At 43.0% G+C, this 20,356-nt stretch overlaps 1 protein-coding gene across 1 annotated transcript in view; it reads left to right on the top strand.

The window, feature by feature from the left end:
* Positions 1-20,356, top strand: part of CPS1 (carbamoyl-phosphate synthase 1) — a 101,492-nt gene that overhangs the window by 55,075 nt on the left and 26,061 nt on the right. The window contains exons 23-26 of the mRNA XM_068196475.1: positions 10,020-10,161; positions 11,818-11,883; positions 12,443-12,506; positions 15,817-15,998. Of these exons, the coding sequence (XP_068052576.1) occupies positions 10,020-10,161; positions 11,818-11,883; positions 12,443-12,506; positions 15,817-15,998 (454 nt within the window). The remainder of the gene's footprint in view (positions 1-10,019; positions 10,162-11,817; positions 11,884-12,442; positions 12,507-15,816; positions 15,999-20,356) is intronic.

The raw sequence follows: 20,356 nt of genomic DNA on the forward strand, positions 1-20,356 counted from the left end.
GGGGTGATGCCATCACTGCTTTAAATCTTTCTCTTAGAGTACAGTTACCAGAACCCGAAGTAATTGCCCTGCTCCTGGGGATTGCTGCTGGTTACAGGCTCTCTGGATGAATCCACCCCTTCCTTTCTATCTCTGTGTTGGTTTGGGGGTTCTTTGCAGTGAGGTTTTGGATGCAGTTGGAGTAACAAAAGTCTTGATTTGACCCCTGCAGAGCTGTTGTAGAGACGGTAACAAGGAGATGGTCTCTGCCAAGAGGAAATTGGAGCTAGAACGAGTGGATGTGACAGACAGATGGGGAAGGGGGATCAGAGGCAGGTGGAGGCCTCTGAGAGCAGTTCAGGAAGCAGCTCTCACACCCCACGTGCTCCCTTGCATGCTTGCCACGTGCAGGGATTCAGAGGTGAGCAGAAAATCTCACGGATCTGTGTAATGGATCTGCTTACATGTGTGAAAGGCTCTTGTGCATTCTCTGGGGTGTAGAGGCAAAGACAGCCATTTGTAGGGGCTGGGAAGAGCACCCTCTGCCCCATTTACCTTTGTCCTATTGAACATTTTCTAAAGAAGATTGGATCTGGTGCTGGGTGGGACTGTATAGCTTAGTCATGCTGCAGCAGTGTTCCATTTCTGCCTCTGGGTCCTCTAGGATGGAGAAGTAGTAGTTTCAGATATGTGATGTAGCTGCAGGAAAGCAAATGGCCTGAGTTGAATTGGGAAAAGAAAGCCATTTTGAGCATACTTGTGAGAATAACAAGTAATATCACAGACATGTCAAACATGTGCCTCTGCTGTTTCTCCTGTGACCTTACATTATTTTTTATTTTGGAAACTTACATTTGAGGGGGTTTTGTTGTTGTCTGACCAATTACCTTCATATCTGGAGTGTAATTTTAACTTCAACCTTTCCCACTGTGCACATGAACAAATAAAACCACTTGTACACGCTCACATGGAAAGAGCAAGCACCATCCCATGCTGTCCATGCAATAGGATGTGCTATTATCTGGGAATTATTTCCCTAGATTTGACCTTGCCAGTCCTATGAGTGAAAATGGAAAGAAGGGCCTGGAGAGACCCCACTGGCTTTTCATCACGCTGACAGCTCATGAAGGAGGTGGAAGTTTGGACAGACCATGCTCAGCTGTCTGAGGCAGCAAGGAGTGAGATGTCATTTTAGGCCAGGGTTATGGACCCAGTCCTAAGCAAGTCAGATTTGAAGCAGGGTCCAGTGATAACCAAGCATCCCCAGAAGGACCGCTGAAACCCAGGCTTAGAAATAACAGGCTTAGAATAACAAACCCAGGCTTAGAAATAAGATATACTTGACTATGCCTCTTTTGGAATTTACATCTATTCTTTGTTTATAGCGAAGATTTGTTTGCATGCAGTCATGATTATTTTTTTGTTCCTGATTTTGGGATCCCTGAAAACAGTGGCTGTATGTAAGGACAATGTACAACAGACATGATTAAATAGAGGTAAAGAGGTAGGCAGCTATGGCAAAATCATCACTTAGGCCCAAGTGACATGGGGACAAAAGCCTTGTTGCAAATCAAGAGGACTTGTGTTCCTAAGTCACTTAGGTATCTCTGTAGCAATGGAACGTGCAATTGATTGTATTTGGTATTACTTGAGAGCTCACAGGGATGAGGGAAAAGTAGAGGTAGTGGGGTCAGGTTCACTGCTGGAGAAAATCCAAGTTAAACCCAGGAAAGCCATCTTGCAGTACACAGAAGTGTGAGTATATTGGCCAAAGAGGAACATTTCAATATTGATTAAAGGCTGTAAAGTAGAATTCAGTTGAGGAAAGAGGAGCATAAAAAACCACCATTGTGAAGAGCAAAGCACAGAGATGGTGAGTGTTGCAGTTCAGTGGGTGCCCTGCAGCTGGGCCCCACAGATAGGAATGTCCGAATGACCCTTAACCTTAGCTAGACCCCATTGGCTGAGTGCCAGATAGCTCCAGCCCCCCTAGACCCAGACCTAGATAAAAAACCTTCCCGCCATTGTTCGGTCTCTTTTCCTGCATACCACCAGAGAATAAACACCAGGAAAACGAGCCTCTCTCTCCTGGTTTCTGTGGCACTGCTCCTCTGAAGTCCCCAAGGCTGAGCTAGCAGAACAGTTTGGGGGGGGGCTGAAAGAGGGCTCTGCCGCAGGTGAGCTTCCCCAAAGTCCCAAAGACAGTCTGGCAGTGCAGTGGCTTGAACTCTGTCACCTGAAATCTCAACTCTTCAAATTAACCTTAATGGAAAGAGCAAATCATCGTTTTGGCAGATGCTGAACTAGCCAGCCTGCTAACAAGGGGAAATGATGGTACTAATCATATATTGGTAATTTTATGCTTTGGAGCTTTGCTTTGAAGGAAAATATGTCTTTGCTCTGGGGGTGCTGTGAGAAAACACCTCTTGGCCTGTTGTGTGCTTGACAGGAGTAAGTGGCAGGCCTGACTATCACTAACCCAAAAAGACATAGGTTAATAAAGGGGAAAGCAAAAACCTACCTGAGCCCAGCATTTGTAGCTGGGTGCTCTGCTCAGTTACCCATGGGAGAAGTTTATTGCAAAGGCCTTTTGGGAACCTGTGTCCCTGGGTACCTGCAAGATGTGCTTTGAAAGCTATTTGTTGGAAGCATGACTGTGGTGGAGCAGGCAGAGAAATAAAGGTGCTGGAATGAAAACCTGGCACCAGCAGGTGAGCTGGGAAGCACTGCAGGGAGGGAAACTCAGGCCATCAAGAACCTGTGCTCTTTGACAGGGCCTGCTGCACCTCCACTTTTCTCAGCAGCAGTTTCTGCTGACCTGTGTGCTTTTGGGACAGGTCGGAGCGTGGCACACAGGACTTGTGTGGACATCAAGCAGACCAGGTCCAGTGATAGGAAATGAGGCTGTGCTGATTTCTGCAGTTTGAGGAATTGTCACTGACATATTCGTAGTGCTCCTCTCTAGCTAACTGGAAAGGTTACTTTTGTCTTCTTTGTGAACTGTAGGGCAAGAAAGGCTTGGGAACAAGTTCAGAATGCGGTGCATGAGGAGAATAAAGTACAAGTAGCTATTCAGCACTGTTGTTTGTGCTTTGTTTGGATCTAACATAAGATGCTTTCTATTTGTCTTGTAGAGCCACTGGTAATAATTTTACAGCTGTATTTTCTTCTAAAGCATCTGAACATTTGTGAAAATGCAATATGTATCTTTTCCTTGGTGCAGAGGCTATACAGGCATTGCCTTACAAAAACATTGGGGAGCCTTTGTAACCAGTATGTACAACGTTAGGAGCAGGGCAGCCTGTACCATGGCATCCCAGCAGAGACCTCAGAGCTCTCTTGTACCAGGGATAGGAAATAGGCTTTCAGGAAACATCTACAACCCATTTCTTGGCTGTGTTTTGGTGTGAGCTGCTGCTTTAGCTCACTTAATCTTGTGGTTGAGTCATTCGGGTCTCAGGGCACAGTGTGAAGTTCATGTTACTTAAATCAGGATGCCCACAATGAGATTTATTAGCCCAGGGACCAGAATGTTAAAGGTGCAGGGAGCTGGAGTGACAATTGTTCTGTGAGTGAGATTTGTTGGTTTACAGCTCCTGCTTCCTTAAACGCTCCTTTGACAGCTTTGTGTCAGTCATCTCATGAGTTTTGTAGGAGGGGAAAGCTGGTAACAGTGTCTCCTTGAGAAGAGGAGCAGGGAGAGAATTTATACTGTGATCTCATTGTTTTAATTGTAGCATGTTGAAAATTTTGTAAACCATCAGAAGTACTCAAGGAAACCACTAGGAACCTTGAAGCAGAGCAGGGCAGTGAAGAAATGAGAAAGAATATGCTTTTGTACATAATTCAGCCTGAAATTCAGCAGGTTTTTGAAACCCTGCAGGCCTATGACTACTGAGAAAGGAGGAGCTCTCTCAGGACTGGGCACAATGCATTTTGCTTTCAGCATTTCTTACTTTTGGTCCACTTTGCTTGCCATAGCCAAACTGGGCTTAAAGTTTAGTCCAGGCTTAAATCACTTCAAATTTAGGAGGAGCTGAGTTCAAGACCAGAATGTGCTCATGTTTGCAGCTTCTCTATGCATATCCAAGCCCCATCTATAGCTTCTGAGATGAGGCAGGGAGGAGCCTGTGAGTTTACAGGGCTCATGCTAACTGGGACCCAGCATGCAGTATCTGTGTCCCAAATGCTCTCAGCTCACAAAATATTCCTGATCCTTTTGATCAAGACCCATTTATATGTGCCTAAGTAATATGTGGATGGGCATAAACTTGACAACATACCTAAAAAGAATCAGAGGCTGATTTGGGAGACAAAAAGAGTGTTTCTTCTGCTGGCATCTTTATTGGTGGGTCAGGTGAAAGCTGGTCAAGTGGAAGAGAGGGCTCTGCTGAAGTGAGCAGGGTCTCCTGATAATTTCAATGCTGTCAGTGTTCCTCCAGTCAGTTAATAGATTTCTCCAGGTTCTCTGTGCCAGGTGAAAATTTCCTCATTAAGCAGAATTTATTCCATTTTCTCTTATCCTTCATTATCGAAGAAGTGAGTGGATGGAGTTCCAAAGATGACAGGGTGGGATTTTAAATTAAAAGCAACCACAAATCAACACTGAAAGCTGAAACAGTCACAAGCAGGCTTGGGGAAAGGCTTGTTTTGTTTATGAACTGCAAAATGAGCAGAGGATTACAGTTTTTTGAGGCGCTGAACAACCATTTAATAATCATGGCAGTGTGCAAAAGAGTAATTGTCTGGATCTGAAGCTCTAAAACTCCTGACTTTCATTTTGCAAAGGCAAATGTTAGGAAGAGGAGCATTATAGAAGTCTGAAATCACGGTCACTTAATCTTCCCTTGTTTCAGAATTGATTCTAAGACAGTGAGGGGGTTCAATCTTTGTAAGACTTTTTGTTCTGTGTAGGAAAAGTAAGTGATGCTCCAGGGGAAAGTGGGAGGCAGTAATGTAAGACTGGGTCATGTGATTTGGTGTATCCAGGACTGAGAATTTTTGTCTTTTCTTTTAGTGCTGGATTTCTGGTGAGCTTGAAGGGTTATTTGCTGTCAAATATTCAAAGAGATCAGCCTGATTCTGCTCTTGATGGCTTTAGTGTCTCTAGCTTGTCTAAAGGGCTGTCTCTGAGCAAAGGCAGTGGGAATTACCCCTTAAAAATTGTCAGCCCTTAGCCCCTCTGCATGTCTGTTTTGGTATCTGTAAGATAAGCATCACCCTACCATACTGCTTGCATGTTTCTTTCTATTATTTCCATGAAAGTTGAGACATAAATGCTAAAAATTACCATGATTAGTAAATGGAAATTATTCAGTTATGAAAATGTGTGTCCAGCACGTGTAGAGAGGCAGCCTGATTTCCATACCAGTGCTGAGGATTTGCAATTCTCTAATTCAGTTCCCATTAAACAAGATGGACCAATTCTGCTGGTTTCTTCTATCATGATTTAGGAGTAGCAGAGGAAAAAGTGCATGGAAAAAATGCATGGTTCCATTTCCCCTCTAGGAAATTGTCATTTTTCTTTTGCATGCTGGTTTTCCTGTAAAAAGCTAGTTACCTTTTTGCATGGATTAGTAAGTGGCCTAACCTAATTTAAGCTGCTAGCCCAAGGCAAATGAATCATGGTGCAAAATAATCACTGCTTTTGTTCTACCCTCCCAGCTGGGAGGGAGGGTGACAGTGAATGATATTGTTATAATGAGATACAAGAAATGGAATGAAAACAAGCTGCAAATGAAGGCAATTTGCTGTCTCTGACAGTAATCAAATGACAGCCAGCTATGTGTGTTCCTGAGGCAGAAGGGAGGGAGGGCAAAGGAGTAAACGGCTCTGAAAGAGGCTCATTTTCTTGGGGTCATCAGGTGTACTCACTTACTCTAAGGAGGCTGAGTCCTTAATAGCCAGTGACTGCTAGCATCAGTTTTGACAGAGAATTGGTGGAGTTTGCTGTGTTTGCTTCTGTAAAACACACATCTCTGCCTTCAGTTCTGGTGTTCATGATTTGTGCAGGAAGTCCTGCCTCTGAGCTGAGATCAGAAAGCAGAATGGGCTGAGGAGAAGTGGAGAAGTTTCTGGTGGAGGTATTGGAGCGTGGAAACCGTGAGTTTGAATACAGTGCGGTGCCACAAAGTGGATCTTACTTTGGGAAATCCAAAACCTGGGAAGGTCAGCCTTCTGGATTAGGCAAGGCTTTTTTCACTGAATCATAGAATGGTTTGGGTTGAAAGAGATCTTGAAGCTCATCCCATGGGCAGGGACAGTTCCCACCTGCCCAGGTTACTCTGAGCCAATTCTATCCTGGCCTTGAACACTTCCAGGGATGTGGCAGCCACAATTTTCCTTCTGACACTAAGGAAGAGGAGGCTTTGCTGGAGTAAGGAGGGTGATGTGGTGGTTGTAGAGAAGATCCAGGGTGGAGATGGTGCTCTTGCCTGGAGTCCCCTGAGGGCAGAGCAAGCTCTTTGTGGGGCCAAGCTGGGACACTGTGTAGAGGAGAGGAATTACTGTGAGTGCTTCTTTCCGCAAATTTTCACCAGTTTTCCCTTTCTCCTGTGCTGGTTGCAGGAAGGTGGAGTGCTCTCTTTGCATACTTCAGGGCAAGGAGGGAGGTGGCATTGGGAAAATGGACAAATCCTATCTATCCAGGGATCTGAACCCGAGTTGCTGTTTCCCAGTGCTGGTCTCAGAACAGCTGGTTTGACACTTGTGTGACTCTCATCTATTTCACACTAGCCTAACTTTACTGAGGGCAGCAGAGCTGCTCCATGCCTAAGCCAGAGTGGAAAATCCAGTCCAATGACTCTTTCTCATGCTTTAGCTTCCTGACATGTTCCAGTGAAATGGTCTTACCAATATTCTCCCACTCAAATAAAATAATAGTATTTAGTTTAAAATACTAACGAGTAAAGGATGTAATTCAAACTCTGATTTAGGAAAGTTGCTTGTTTGTTAATCATTCCTTTTTCCTTATTCAGAACTTGCTTGTTCATAAAATATTGATTTATTGGGCAGGCAAGAATGCTCTTGGCAATGAAGATGTAAAGAAGTAGTGCTGATAAAAATACAGGCTTTTTTATGTTTTTGCAAAAGCTAAGCTTAGAAAAGGTAGCTTAGAAAGAGAGGGAGACAGAAACTGTAAGGGTGGAGTCAAAACAAAGTGGGATGAAGAGTAGAAAAGAGTAGTGTAAATGAAGAGGGAATGGAGAAGATGAAAAAAATGAAGAGTAAAACAGGTAAATGTTGATCTTCAGAAATGGCAGGGGGGAAACAATGTGTTTGAAATAAACAGCAAAAACTAGGACTTCTGAAAAGCAAAACCAGGAGAACAAGAATGTGTGGAAGTATTGAGAGACCTGGTTGTAAATATGAAATCAAAAAGGTACCCCTGCTTTACCTGGTTGATGCCCCCTCTCCATTTTCCTAATGCAAAAAGCAACACTAAGATATGGAAAAGGCTATATAGAGACTGTAACAAGAAAAAACCTACCTAGTGTGTGAGCCTCTAAAGGTCATTTCTGCTAGCTGTCTCTGGAGTGAGATGCTTTTTCCAAAGACTAGCCATTTCAGAAGGTAGGCAAAACATCTTCAACAACAGAAAGAAAACTTGGTTGGGACAAGCTGTAGACCTGTCTCCTAGCTCAGCACGGTGGTCACAGGGTCAGGGCACAGTTATGTCTCTGGATGGCTCATCCCAGAGCTTCAAGAATTTCATGCCTTTGGGTGGAGTGGGCAGCTGCAATGAGAGGCAGCAGGTGGAAGCACATACATAAGAATTGGTCCAGCCCAGTCTGGTGAGGCCTAGGTTTAAAATTTAGACTGACAGGATGAATGTAAGGGAGCTATTTAAGTTAAGGTTTGGGCATGAAGTTGTAGGGATACTGAATCCAAAAAAGGAATCACTGTAGGTCCTGTGTGGAGGCTGAAATGGTAAATGACTGTAGAATTGTTGTGGTGTTGGGATTTGACACTGGCTGAAAGCCAGGCACCCATGAAAAGCCATCCACTTATTCTCCTCTGCTATAGTTGAGCAGAGGAGGGGGAAAGAAAAGCTAAGAGGCTTATGTGGTGAGATCAGGATTAGGAGAAAACAATCTAAGGGCAAAACAGGCTAAAAACATAAAAGCTGTAAAGAAAAAATTATTAAAAGAATTAAAGGAGGATAATGAGAACCAAAATAAACATTTAGAACACCTTTCTGCCCATCTCCAACCCCCAATCCTTTCTTTCTCACTGACAGTGCAAGGAGACAAAACATGCGGTTTTTAGTCAGTTTGTCACTTGAAAAAAAAAAGAATTCTTCAGTTTGATTAGGGAGAGGAGTCTCTTGTGTTATGTCATGGGGTTTTTCCCACAGGAGACAGTTCTCTCTGTGAACTTCTTAAATGTGGTTGTAATTTTTATGAGTCCCACCCAACCTGCTACACCGTGAGTCCCTCCCACAGGCCAAGCAGTCTTCCCACAATTGGTTTTTTTTCGTGGGTCTTCAGTTAATGGGGTGTAGTTTTTTAAGGATGAGCTGTTCTAGTTTGGAAGCAAGAGTCTTCTCTTTCTGTTCAAGTTTCTCACTAGATTGCAGCTTTTCAGCACCCACACGCTCTAGCATGAGTATCTTTTCTCACAGGCTGTGCATGAACTTCTGCATCTGCCCATGCACTTTATGAATTACACGGAAAACCAGTTTGTTACATTACAGTCCTCAGTCTTTCCTAGACACTCTTTATCTTTTGCATACAATGACAACTTCTCCCCTCAAAAAAGTGGTTTTGGATTAGTCATTACGTGGCAAATGCCTTTCCTGGTGCTCCAACACCTTCAAGATACAGCACTAAGGAAAGCCTACAGTAAGAAATGGTTGTTAGATATTTGACCTCACTGCCAAGGAGAAGGGAGCCTTCAAAAATGGGTTCATGTTTGTCTTGTAGCTGTTTCACAAGCAGATCATCACTCTTTTTTATCTTTTAGAATTTGTGAACAGTAGGACTGGTACGTGAGGACAATAAGATCTTTAAAATAGAGACATGTTTGTTCCATCTGGTAAGAGAGCTGTAAGTGACACAAAGACCACAGCTTTCAGAAGAATCTCAGCTCCAACACCCAGAGCACCTCCTCCTCTGTCTGCCTCCTTTGCACCGACCTTATTGTCGCCTTGTTGTTCTCCTCATGTATCCTTATCTTTTTCTTTTCTCTGACTCAGGAGACAGTTGGTGTCTGCAGGTTTGTTTGTTCTCAAATTTCATTAATTGCAAAGTTTTTAGAGAGTTCTGCAGCTCTGAAAGGTTGATCCTGTCTGAGCTCCACATTGAGGAGCTGCTCACCACTGCTGGTGACATGGTCCCCGCTGGCACCGCGTGGGCTGCCCTGGCTGCGCGGTCCCGGCCATGCAGTCGCTCCTGGCAGTGGCCACGTGGCCACTCCTGGCCCTGGCCCCTCCTGGCCTCAGTCCTGGTGGCATGGCCCCAGCAGCTGTGCCGGGAAGGGGTCTGGCGGCCCCCTCACCCCTCCTCAGAGGGGAGGAAGAAAGAGGAGTTGCATGTGGTTTTTCGTTCTTGTGTCTTCGCAGAGGCATTGCTAACTTTTGTAATTGGGCCAGCCAGTGTGGCAATCGTCAGAGCCTTCAGGGATTAGCTCTGCCGGACATAGTGGAAATTTTGAGGAACTTCTCTCTCAGAAGCAGCCTCTGTGGCTTCCTCTGCCCCCACTAAAAGCCAGGTGGTGTTAAACTAACACGTGGATATAGTCAACTTGTACTAGCCTGATGGATCTCATCATGAGTCACTGATTCCTGCCTTGAAAATGCAGGGAAAGTAAATGTTTTACTTCCTACTGCTTGCAGACTGCCTGCAGACTTTACCACAGAGGTGTTTGTGTGGGGCATGAAGGGCAAAAATGATATTTTATGTTGAGTCTTCTTCCTTTTCTTGCCTTCGCATGCACGTTCCTATAGCCACTCTATGCAGTGTAGAGACAAAAGCTCTCATGTATCTTCTAGTTATTCCTGTAAAGCCTCATGCAGAGGTGTTTTTCTTATTTAATCCCAGCAAAACAATTCCAGAGGAGACACTGAGGAGAGCCAAACAGATGGGGTTCTCTGACAAGCAGATTGGGAAATGCCTGAGGCTGACTGAAGTCCAGTGCCGTGAGCTGAGACTGAGGAAGAATATAGTGCCCTGGGTGAAACAGGTATGTGAGAAACGTCACTGGGCCTGGTGGGGGCTTCCAAGAGTGGCAGGAGACCTCTGTGTCTTTAGAAAGCCCTGGTTCTGTTAACATCCTCAGAAGTTTAGATGTTGATGTGAGGAGAGCAGAATTCACCCGTGTAGCTGCTCCTTCTGCACTGCAGGTATCAATGTAATGCCATGAACATTCCCCATGGTAGGACCATGGAGAGCATCTCTCTTCTCTCTTGGTAGTAAATTTTTATAGGCTAATACTTTATTTGAAGTGTGCTATTGTTATGGGTTCATTTGCTATTCATTGAGATAGCATGAGCCTAGTGAGCTCATCTGGTATTCATGGCAGTGTCACTAGGTGCACTTAAGGTATGTTGGTATTAAACTGCCACCAGCTGGTTTTCTGTCCTCAAAGATGGTAAAAAACAAACCAAACCCAAACTACTGAATGTTTCTGAAAGAGTTCATTTGCATCCTCAGGCCCAGATCGAGGTGCCAAGTCTTTTTCTGTTCTCCAGCTGCAGTTTTTCTTCTGTGGCTTACCTGGCCGCAGAAACGTGCCTGGTCTTGCACTGTGTTCTTTCAGCTGCATATGGCACTGCAGTGCTGGATTGATTTTTGTGCCAAGGTTCATTTAATAAGGTCACTCTGCTTGTGCCTGCCTGTGTGCCTTCAAAGCATATGTTTCTTCTTGAGCCACGAAGTACAAGTCACTATTAGCAACAGTAATGAGCAGCAGACACATGGTGCTAATGATGTATGGTCACATTCTCCATGATTCACAAGGGTTTGGACAGCAAGTGGGGATTCCTGGAAGTGCTTGAAGTTTGGACAGATTTTTAAATGGTATAGCATATAAAAATTCATGTCAAGACCGCCTGCATATTGTTCCCTGTTCAGTATTCTCTGTAGAAATGTTTCAGATGTTCATTCAGGATACTTCAGCAGATGCTGGTGACCCAGATGGACTGGTTACCGAGTATAACATGCCATGAGTAGTTGACACAAATAGTTTGTGAACAGCCTCATGAGCAAATTATTCTTCTGGGCTGTCTGGTGACTAATTACATAAGAAATTGTTGAAAACTACATATAAAGGGTCGCTTAAAATCACTCTTGCTTTGTGTACCATTTAATTATCAAAGCACGAGTTATATTGTAACATAAACACATAGTAATTGTGCTAGCACTCCACAAGATTTCTCAGTGAAATGTGTGTGTTTGTATTCAGCGTGGGAGTCAGATGGGGTCAAGAGTAGAGCCTGAAGATTCCAGACATCCTAGTTGTAAAGGACAGAAGACCTGGAGGAATCTGTGTAATCCACTGAACAAACTAGAGAATGAGGGCCTTGGCAAGAAGGGGAAAGTTCCTGGGCTGTGTAGGTGTTTCACCCAAGAGGTGCAGAGCTAAAACTGCAGCTTAGAAAGAGATGGTAGAGTGTTGTGTCGACTGAACTGTAGGGTCGGGGCAAGGCCAGGCATATGCTCTGTTAAGAGCACAGGACAGTTCAGGTCACCTCCTTTTGAGAAAAGATATGATGGGAAAATAATAGGAGTGAAACAGCAGTAGAAAGGGAAAGAGGCAAAAGAAAAAAACCCCAAAATCAGCATGTGGGAAAGATCTTGCACAGGCCAAGTCACAATCCCCCTTTTTTTTCTGGTACAGATTGACACCCTGGCAGCAGAATACCCAGCGGTGACTAATTACCTCTACGTCACGTACAATGGGCAGGTAGGCACCCTCAGAAACAACAGTCTCATTGCTGTCTGGTTTGATCTCTTTTCCCTGTTCTGTGGTATTTCTGGAAATCTTGCAAATGCCTCGGTCTCCATAGCAATTCTTTTGGATGATTTTACATAAAATCCCCTTACAGCAGGCCTGGAACTTTCTGTCGCTCCAATCCTGATCCAGTGCATTTAGTGTTAATGCCCCTGTGTTGTTAAGAGCCCGTCACATATCACCTGTACGTGCACAGGTAGGTGCTGGGAATGCAGAAGTCATATTTCCCTTATCTCATCCTAAGATTATTTTTAGATGAAACTTCACAGGTCCTTAGGCTGCTTGAATAGCCCATATTAGAAGTGCTGTTTCTCTTCTGGTCTGGGTGCAGCACTACTAATTCCAGGAGAGGTGCACTTGATTTACACTGCAGTGAGCAAGATCAGACTGGAGCCCTGAAGGATCAGATTGTTGGATTTGTGCTGAACACCAGAAACTGTTTATTCTGAAAAGCACAGAGTTAGGTGCTGTGGAGTACAGATCCTAATGACTTTCTTGTCTCCCTTCCCAGGAACACGATGTAAAATTTGATGACTGTGGAGTGATGGTGTTGGGCTGTGGACCATACCACATAGGTAAATCTTTCTTACAACTCCCCCGTTCTCCTTGTCCCCTCAAGCCTTCTTCAGATATTCTTGTTGTTCCTTTGTTCCTCTTCTCATGTGGTGAAAAAACCCTCCAGAGCACAGTTCGCAGGACATCAATTCCTAACAGAATATTTGCATTTTATACTTGGAGATTTCATTTCACGCCCTGAAAAAAAGCAGGAGAATTTTATTGCTTTTCACTTGGTACTTAGTTGTGATTTCCACAAAATTTTACAGATTTTTTTTTTAAATCTTACTTTTTTCACATATTGAGGTCTTGAGAACCTCATACCTTGTATAGAAGTTTGTTGCTTCCATACCTATCTTGTTTACTGCCAGCTCATGATGATATTGTCATTATGCATTTTACAGCTGTAAGTGTAGATGACTCTGAAAATATTTTCATCTCTTTAGCTGCTTTTGTGTAAGCAATTCTCTGTATGTTGTTTTTTCTTTCAACCCACTCAGATCATTGTACAGAGTAACAGTTTCCTTGTGGCTGTGAGTATTGGATAGACAGACTGCTGAATTTTGTATATGATGACTTTCACTTTTTCTTTCCGTGGATCTCTCCAAATAGCTTGCAATTATTGACGAGGAAAAAATTGCTTGTTATTCAGAAATATTTCTGCTCTGCATCACCCAGAACTGGTGATGGGTGATGAAAGCTGGAACTGAAAACTTCATCCATTTGCTTTGCTTGCATTGGAGGGGTCATACGCTGCACTCCTGTAGCTGTTTGTAGGATGTGTCTTTTTGAGCTCCGTTTCCAGTGTGAATGTTGAGATGACTGAAATCAGGAGCAACACTCCATGATTAGGCTTATTTTCTTTGTGAATGATTCTGCTGTTCAACAGGCTATGTGGCATGGCTACAAAAAATGAAAAGGATGGCAGTGGTATTTCACAAGTTGATTGAAAGTACGTGAATACATTTTGCAGCGTTCACCTAAAACTCCTCATTGCTTAGAATAGACATGCAGGTCTGTTCTTGGTCTCATCTGCTCTGCAGCTTTGATTACATCCATCAAGACCATCTTTGGAAGAGGTTGTAACTAAATAAAGGCTGCTAGAGGAAACCATTGCTTGTAGCTGTAAAATATTTTTTTTCCTAGATGCAATAGCCATTTTTTTTCCTCACTTTTTTTTATCCTTTGGAGACAAGTAAGCAGTGTGCTTTTCCTCTATGCTTTCAGTATTGTAATCAGAATTCAGTGGAATCAACTCAGTATTCTCTTCCAGAGAAGAGAAGAGGCTAAATGATTTGGATGGAAGTTAAACACTTGACATTATTTTTCTTATTTCCTTTGTGAGAGCTAAATTTTAAGTTAGAAACAGAACAACCCTTATGAATTTTATTTTAAAGTAGTTGAAAATATATTGCATTTGAATCATATGTTCACACTTCTGCAAAGAAATAAAAATATTTGAGGGAAGTGAGGCCATTTCGAAAGTCACGCTGTATTCTGTGTTTAGAGAGAAAATTATTCAAACCAAAGTGGGTTTTTTGAAGTTGCTTGTAAACTAATATGCCAAATAGAAAGATGATGTGAGTCAATGCAGTTACACACTCTTGAATTTTAGTGATTGGTTTGGCACATCTCTCCTGCACACGTGAAGCCTCGGCAATCCTCGCTCTTCACCTGCTTCCAGGAGGGGATCTCCTTTCCTGGAAGGGGGTTGGTTTGTGTGTCAGCCCTAAAAGCAGTATTAATATATTTCCACCACTGGCATGGACCAGCAGAGTGCTCTGTAAGTTTTAAGGTGTGCACATAGATTCAACGTGATTGAAACGTGAAAGTGAGCTCAAAAACATGCATGTATTGATGTAGCAATTGTCTCCTGAGGAGCAGCGTCTGGTTATGTTACAACAGTCATTACTAGTAATACCATTTAGTTTCTGTCTCCCTTCTCCCCATGTTTGGATATAATCATTACTGCATGTGCCTGGAATACACTTAACAGCTGTTCAGCTGTTTTCCCAGGTTGTATCTGAAGCAGTCAGATGAGGGCTCCAGATGACCATTGTGTTCCAAAGTTGAGGTTTCTTTTGCTTATAAAAATACCTGTGTAATGGAAGTGGAATACAAAAACTGAATGAGCATCTGGTGTCCTTTCTGGGAAACATCCAGGGTCAGATTTGATTTTCCTCTCTTTTCTGTGGGGTTTTAACTGAAACTTAGGCATGTTTTGAGATTCTTTTTTGACAGAAGTGGGGAAACAACTTATGTGCCTGTCAAGGAATGACCTGTGCCAGCCATCAGTTTGTGACTAGGTGGTGGAGGCAGCAATTAAGCACAGACTGAATTTCTAACTTATCTTGTCACACAATTAAATACAAAAGTACTATCAGTGGTTAACAATCATGCAGCATGATGAGGCCAAGGTGTTCTTGTAGGCTGTAAACATAACCATTTAATGATGTTCTTTATGCATCATTCTCTTTTTGGTACTTGTTTTGGATGTTTGGGCATAGAAATGTAAGGGGTAGTAGCTGTTTGCACAAGTCTTGATTCAAGTGTTCCCTGGAGCCTGCAGCACTGCCCAACTCCTGAGAGCTGCAGCAGCTTTCCCAAGGCCAGGCACCAAGTCCTTGGGTGCTCACCCACGCCTCCTCTGTGCCTCTTTCCTTTCAAGATGGCTACAAGTGCTTACTCAAGGTTTGGACAGTAGGATGTGCTCGTCCCACAGTGTTGCCATAGTCACTGTAGCCTTTAAAGCAAGATCCAAGGGTCACGGAGTGGCTGTAGAAGTGTTGTTCTTCTGATCTGCCTTACCTGGAGTCAGTGTACAGGAAGGTCAAACCCACTGGGATGTAATTCTTTTCTTGTTGGTTTAGCTCTTCTGGAAGGTAAAAACCACTTCAGTCCTCTATCACCACATCTATGCAAATGCTTTGTGTTGCCTGGAGTAAGCAGCATTGTCTTATAATAACAGGAACTCGGTTTATCCCACTGGTTAGTTTATCCTGGAGTGCATTGGCTGGGAGGCAGCAGTGACTGGATGGAAAGCAAGAGCATGCTGAAGTGTTTATGAGCACAGGATGACAGACATGTTAGAGAGGTCTGTCACTCCTGAGCAGCTGAGCCAACTTACCTATTGTGCTTGGAGCTTCACACTTTGTGGGTAATTAATTTCTGTGGGAGGACAATTACATTTCTGGCTCTGAGCTGACAGGAGGCAATGCTGGCTTATTTTTTGGTTTTTTTTCTTCTTTAAGCTGGAGTGCTCAGAATATCTATTTATGTTTTCTTCTCTGCATCCTTCCTTTCCTTGCCCACTTTTCTGTCTCCTGGCAGGCAGCAGTGTGGAGTTTGATTGGTGTGCTGTCTCCAGTATCCGCACGCTGCGTCAGCTTGGCAACAAGACCGTGGTCGTGAATTGCAACCCAGAGACAGTGAGCACGGATTTTGATGAGTGTGACAGACTGTACTTTGAGGAGCTGTCACTGGAAAGGATCCTGGACATCTACCAATATGAGGTAAAGAAAAGCAGAAGCACTATAAAAAGCCACGAAGCAATACAAACTTTTCAAAATTCCTGTCACTAGCTTGTGAAGCAGCTGGGGGCGAGGGGAGAGAGCAAAAGCTGTTTGCTTTGCATCCCGATGTTGCATTTTACACAAGGCTGATCCTCCTAGCAGGCTGCTCAATAAAGAATGCCAAATAAATATGAAATTATTTTGCAAGATGCCATATTGTGCAATATTTACAAGCAGGCTTAATTTGCTGCACAGACATTTATTGCACAAACTGTTCTGCCCTTGCACTGCTGGGCTTTAGCAGTTAAGCACATCCTTGATTTGAAGCACAAGTCCTCCACCTGGAGCAGTTGAAGGAGTTCTGTGCATCACACCAACATGTGCTCAAGAACCTGTAGGCTTGGCTTTGCAGTACAGTTGACAAGTGGATGTGGTCCAGCATACGGGCAGGCAGACCAGGGAGGGGCATTGGAATTGCCATCAAACCATAAAATGGTCCAGCTCCTGATCTGGACATTGCACTGGTCTGTTAGCAATTTTCAAGTGATCAGAAGGGTTGATCTAAGAGATGGAGGAGATTCCCAGACACATTTGATGATGAAGGGGTATGTAATGTAAACAGTTGGCCTCAATATTTAAAATGTTGATTTCTAGCGGATAACACACTCATCTTGTGTTTGTTGCTGAGGTTTTTAAAGGTGCTTTCAGGAACTTCATCTACCCTGAAATTCAGCATGAGTTGGCCATGTAACTTGCAGAAGCAACTTTGCAGAACACAGATCATGTTAAACTTGTGATTTTTCTTGAGTCCTTTTCCTGGTATATGAGGATCTGAGCTCATCTCTTTTGTGAATGGGTGCAAATTTCTAAAATGGTTTTATAATGTGGCCATGTTTTTCTCATTCCCAAATTTGGAACCAGGCCAAACCACATCAGAAATTAAGTCCCAGACTCTAGGCTCTGTTCTTCAGCCATTTGCAAAATACTGTCGAGGACCATTTTTACATTGCGTGTTCATACTTTCCTGTTTGTACAGGTTGTTTTACCTCTTTAAATTTTTGTAAAAACAGAGACTACTACTGGAAAACAGATTTTTCAAGAGGCCAAATGACTCTGGTGGCTCTCTGGACTCTTAAAGGCTGATTTTGGATGCTTTAGGATTATCCATGAGGCTCAGTTCTAAAAGCACTGAACTCTTGTTTACTTAATAAAACTGAACGTCTGAGCAGGGGCGTGGAGGAAGCTGGTGTGACAGTTTGTCAGACAAATAACACAGATGAAATACAACATCTAATTTTACTGCAGGATCAAAGAGAAGGTAGAGCTAGGTGATGAGGGAGCTCATTTCCACATGGAGTGCTAGTAATTAGCAAGTTGGGTAAGAAAAATATGTGAAAAGAATACTGAATACATACTGAAACTTGCCTTATCCTGCTTGCCAGAGCAAGGCTTGGCCAGTTTGATGGGAGGCAATGCAGATCTCCAGGTCTAATAGCAGCATCCTGTCATACCCAGAGTTTGCAGAGGATTCTGCTACTCTGGTGTGGGTGTGAAAACAACCAGCTTGATGTTTGTGCTGGAGGTGTGAAAGCCATCAGAGAAGGAGCCTAAACATACAAAATCAGTGTTGTACTCTCTAATAATTCCCAAGGTGGATAGTAAATACAAACAGTAAAACCATTTTTATTCAGTAATGACATAAGGTAATGGTATTATTATGCCTCATTTGCAAGTAGAGAAACTGAGGAGTAGATAGGCCTCCACAGAATAATGCAAAAGAACTTGGGCAGAGCTGGGGACAGAGCCCAGACCTCCAGCTAAGTGAAGTCTAAGATACATTATTATATGTCATTTCTTTAGAAAAATGCGTGAGCCGAGTGCTAATGTCCTGTTAACAGAATACTTCCTTAGGCAAATGCAGCTGGAATTCAGCCCCTAAGGAAAAGATAAAATTAAAAATTAGTCTGATTCTGAGATCCTTCACCAATCCTGTAGATTGCCATCTCTCCCATCTTCATATACAGAGCATGAACAGTGCCATGATTTCAGACTGTTCTTTTAACCTCTCCTGGTCATTTGCCTCCTCTGGTGTTTCAATAAACTGTTGGAAATAACTGAAAAGTCATGGATCATTGGCAAACTGTATGTAAAAACTTCAGCAAACAGTGGACACAACCCTGAGCCCTTAGTAGAGATGATATTTCAGCTCCCTAAACATTGTTAGGATTAGCAGCAGAGCTTGGGCAGCTGTTAAGCCCAAGTGAATAGGTGCACTGATTTGTCCCTGCTTTTCTGATTAGATAAATTTGGCTGCATCAAGGAGCCACTTTACCAACAGCACTGAGACAGCTGCAAGCTACCCACTAAGAAATGCTCACAGCTTCACACAGCCCTCTCCCAGGGATGCACTCAGCTGTCCCCCCCCTTTCTCTTCCTTGTGTCCTCTTTAACCTCCAGTTGACATTCACAGCTGCAGTGACTCACCAGAGTCTGAGCTCTGCATAACAGAGCTGCTCATTGGAGGAAAGTTTAATTTACTGTGAATGTGCAGAGTTAGGTGGTAGTCTGTGAGGACAATAATTTAAAAAAATAAATAAAATTCCTTCCCTCAGATTTATTGGCTTTTTGTTTCCAGAGAAGATGTTCCTTTTTATTTTAATATCTATCTGCTTGAGGGCCTCTACTGATTCTTTTTTCTGTTTCGGAGATTATTCTGAAACAATTCATAAAAGTAAAAGAGGCTCCTAGGTACAATTTTAATGGTCTAATTTGTTTTCAAACTCAGGGAAAAAGAAACCCCAGCTCTATTACTAATGACATAACAGCAAGGTAGTAATAAAAAGAGCAATTTTTGTTATAAAGGGGAAAATAATTCTCTCTAGGCTTCTTTCACTAGATTATGTATTGCGTGTATTTTAACGCTGTCTAGTGGCAAGGATGTTATTAATTTTCTTTATAATTAAAATATGGCTGATGACAAAGTGATATGCAGTGGGGTCCCTTTCTGCCTGCCCACATTTCTCAGAGGAGCAGTCGTATTCTCTGTCAGGACAGTGGTTGCTCTTTGGGTGGGAACATGCTTTGGGAAACAACTGCAGAATTTTAAAGTAAAGAAGTAAGCAGCAGCTAGATTCAATTTATGGTTCTTCTTGAGTAAGAATGAGTATATGATTCTTTGCTATCTGCTTGAAAAAGGAATCTCCTCCCTCTCCTTAGGGCTGAAGTCCCTAATTCTATCCCAGCTTTGATGTAGGCAGTATTTGGATTTTAGATGTGCAGAAACTAGAATTGTTTTAAAGGCAGAAATGAGCAGCAGCTGAGGAGAAGCTGTTAGCTGGGATGCTTCACATTTCACATATGTCAAGGATAGACTAAGATGTTGGTTGACCTTGGAAACAAAGCTATTTTGACTTGTTACCCTCCTTCCAAGCTGCAAGGAGGGTTTGCTTATTCACAATCTGGTTCTTATCCTTGTGGGATGATAAAGGACCCAGGGACTAGAGGGAGTTTCTCTGTTTTGAATGGGTCTGGAAGAACTAAGGCATAGATTTCTCTTCCAAGCTGGAGATGGTGAGCTCTGATGTCATGAGACAACTGCTTTTGGGCACAGCCCCTGTCCTTTTTGACTGCCAGTGCTAAGCTCTTCAGATGGTTGCTGTTGGCCAGCAGCATCATGGCATCCCTTAAGTGACTGCATAGGAAAAAGGAAAAAAGGCAAAGAAGAAAATAATCATCTTATGCTGTATATTAGCCTGCTGAGCAAATAACCTTGGGAAAGTAAGTGCTGCTTAAATGCCAGATGGTTGGATCTTTATTATGGTAGGAAGTTCCCACATCAAAGCTGAGTGGAGGCTATACTAGCATTTATCATCTATTTTTGCCCAGTCACTTATAGTCCATTCTGCTCTCAGTTTACAGTTCTGCCACTCCAAATCCCTTTCAGTCCCTGATGAAGGAATTCCTCTTCCAGAAAGGCCAGTGAGGCTGACCTTCTTCAGGAAAAACACTTCTAAATTAAAAGAGCATTGTCCCTCTATCCTTTAGAGCCAAACCATGGATCACTTGCTTTATGTTTCTCATTTGTTAGAAGAGTGTAAAACTGTAAAACACATTTGACTCAAAAGAGCCCTTCACTGGAGCTGTTCTGTGGGTCAGACTGTCCTTTGGGCAAAGTTTCACCATCTTTTAGTTGAAACTAAAGTGCTCTTTGTTGTAGGTACTCTAAGGCCTTTTCTTCTATTGCAAATTTTCACACCTGACTAGATTATACTTGAAAGCATTAGGGATTCTATGTAAAAAAGAAAAAAAGCCCATATTTGCACCTGTAGAAAGGTGTGTGTTAGCAAGCAGGATCACCT

Source organism: Anomalospiza imberbis, chromosome 7 (assembly GCF_031753505.1).
Source record: "Anomalospiza imberbis isolate Cuckoo-Finch-1a 21T00152 chromosome 7, ASM3175350v1, whole genome shotgun sequence".
NCBI lineage: Eukaryota > Metazoa > Chordata > Aves > Passeriformes > Viduidae > Anomalospiza > Anomalospiza imberbis.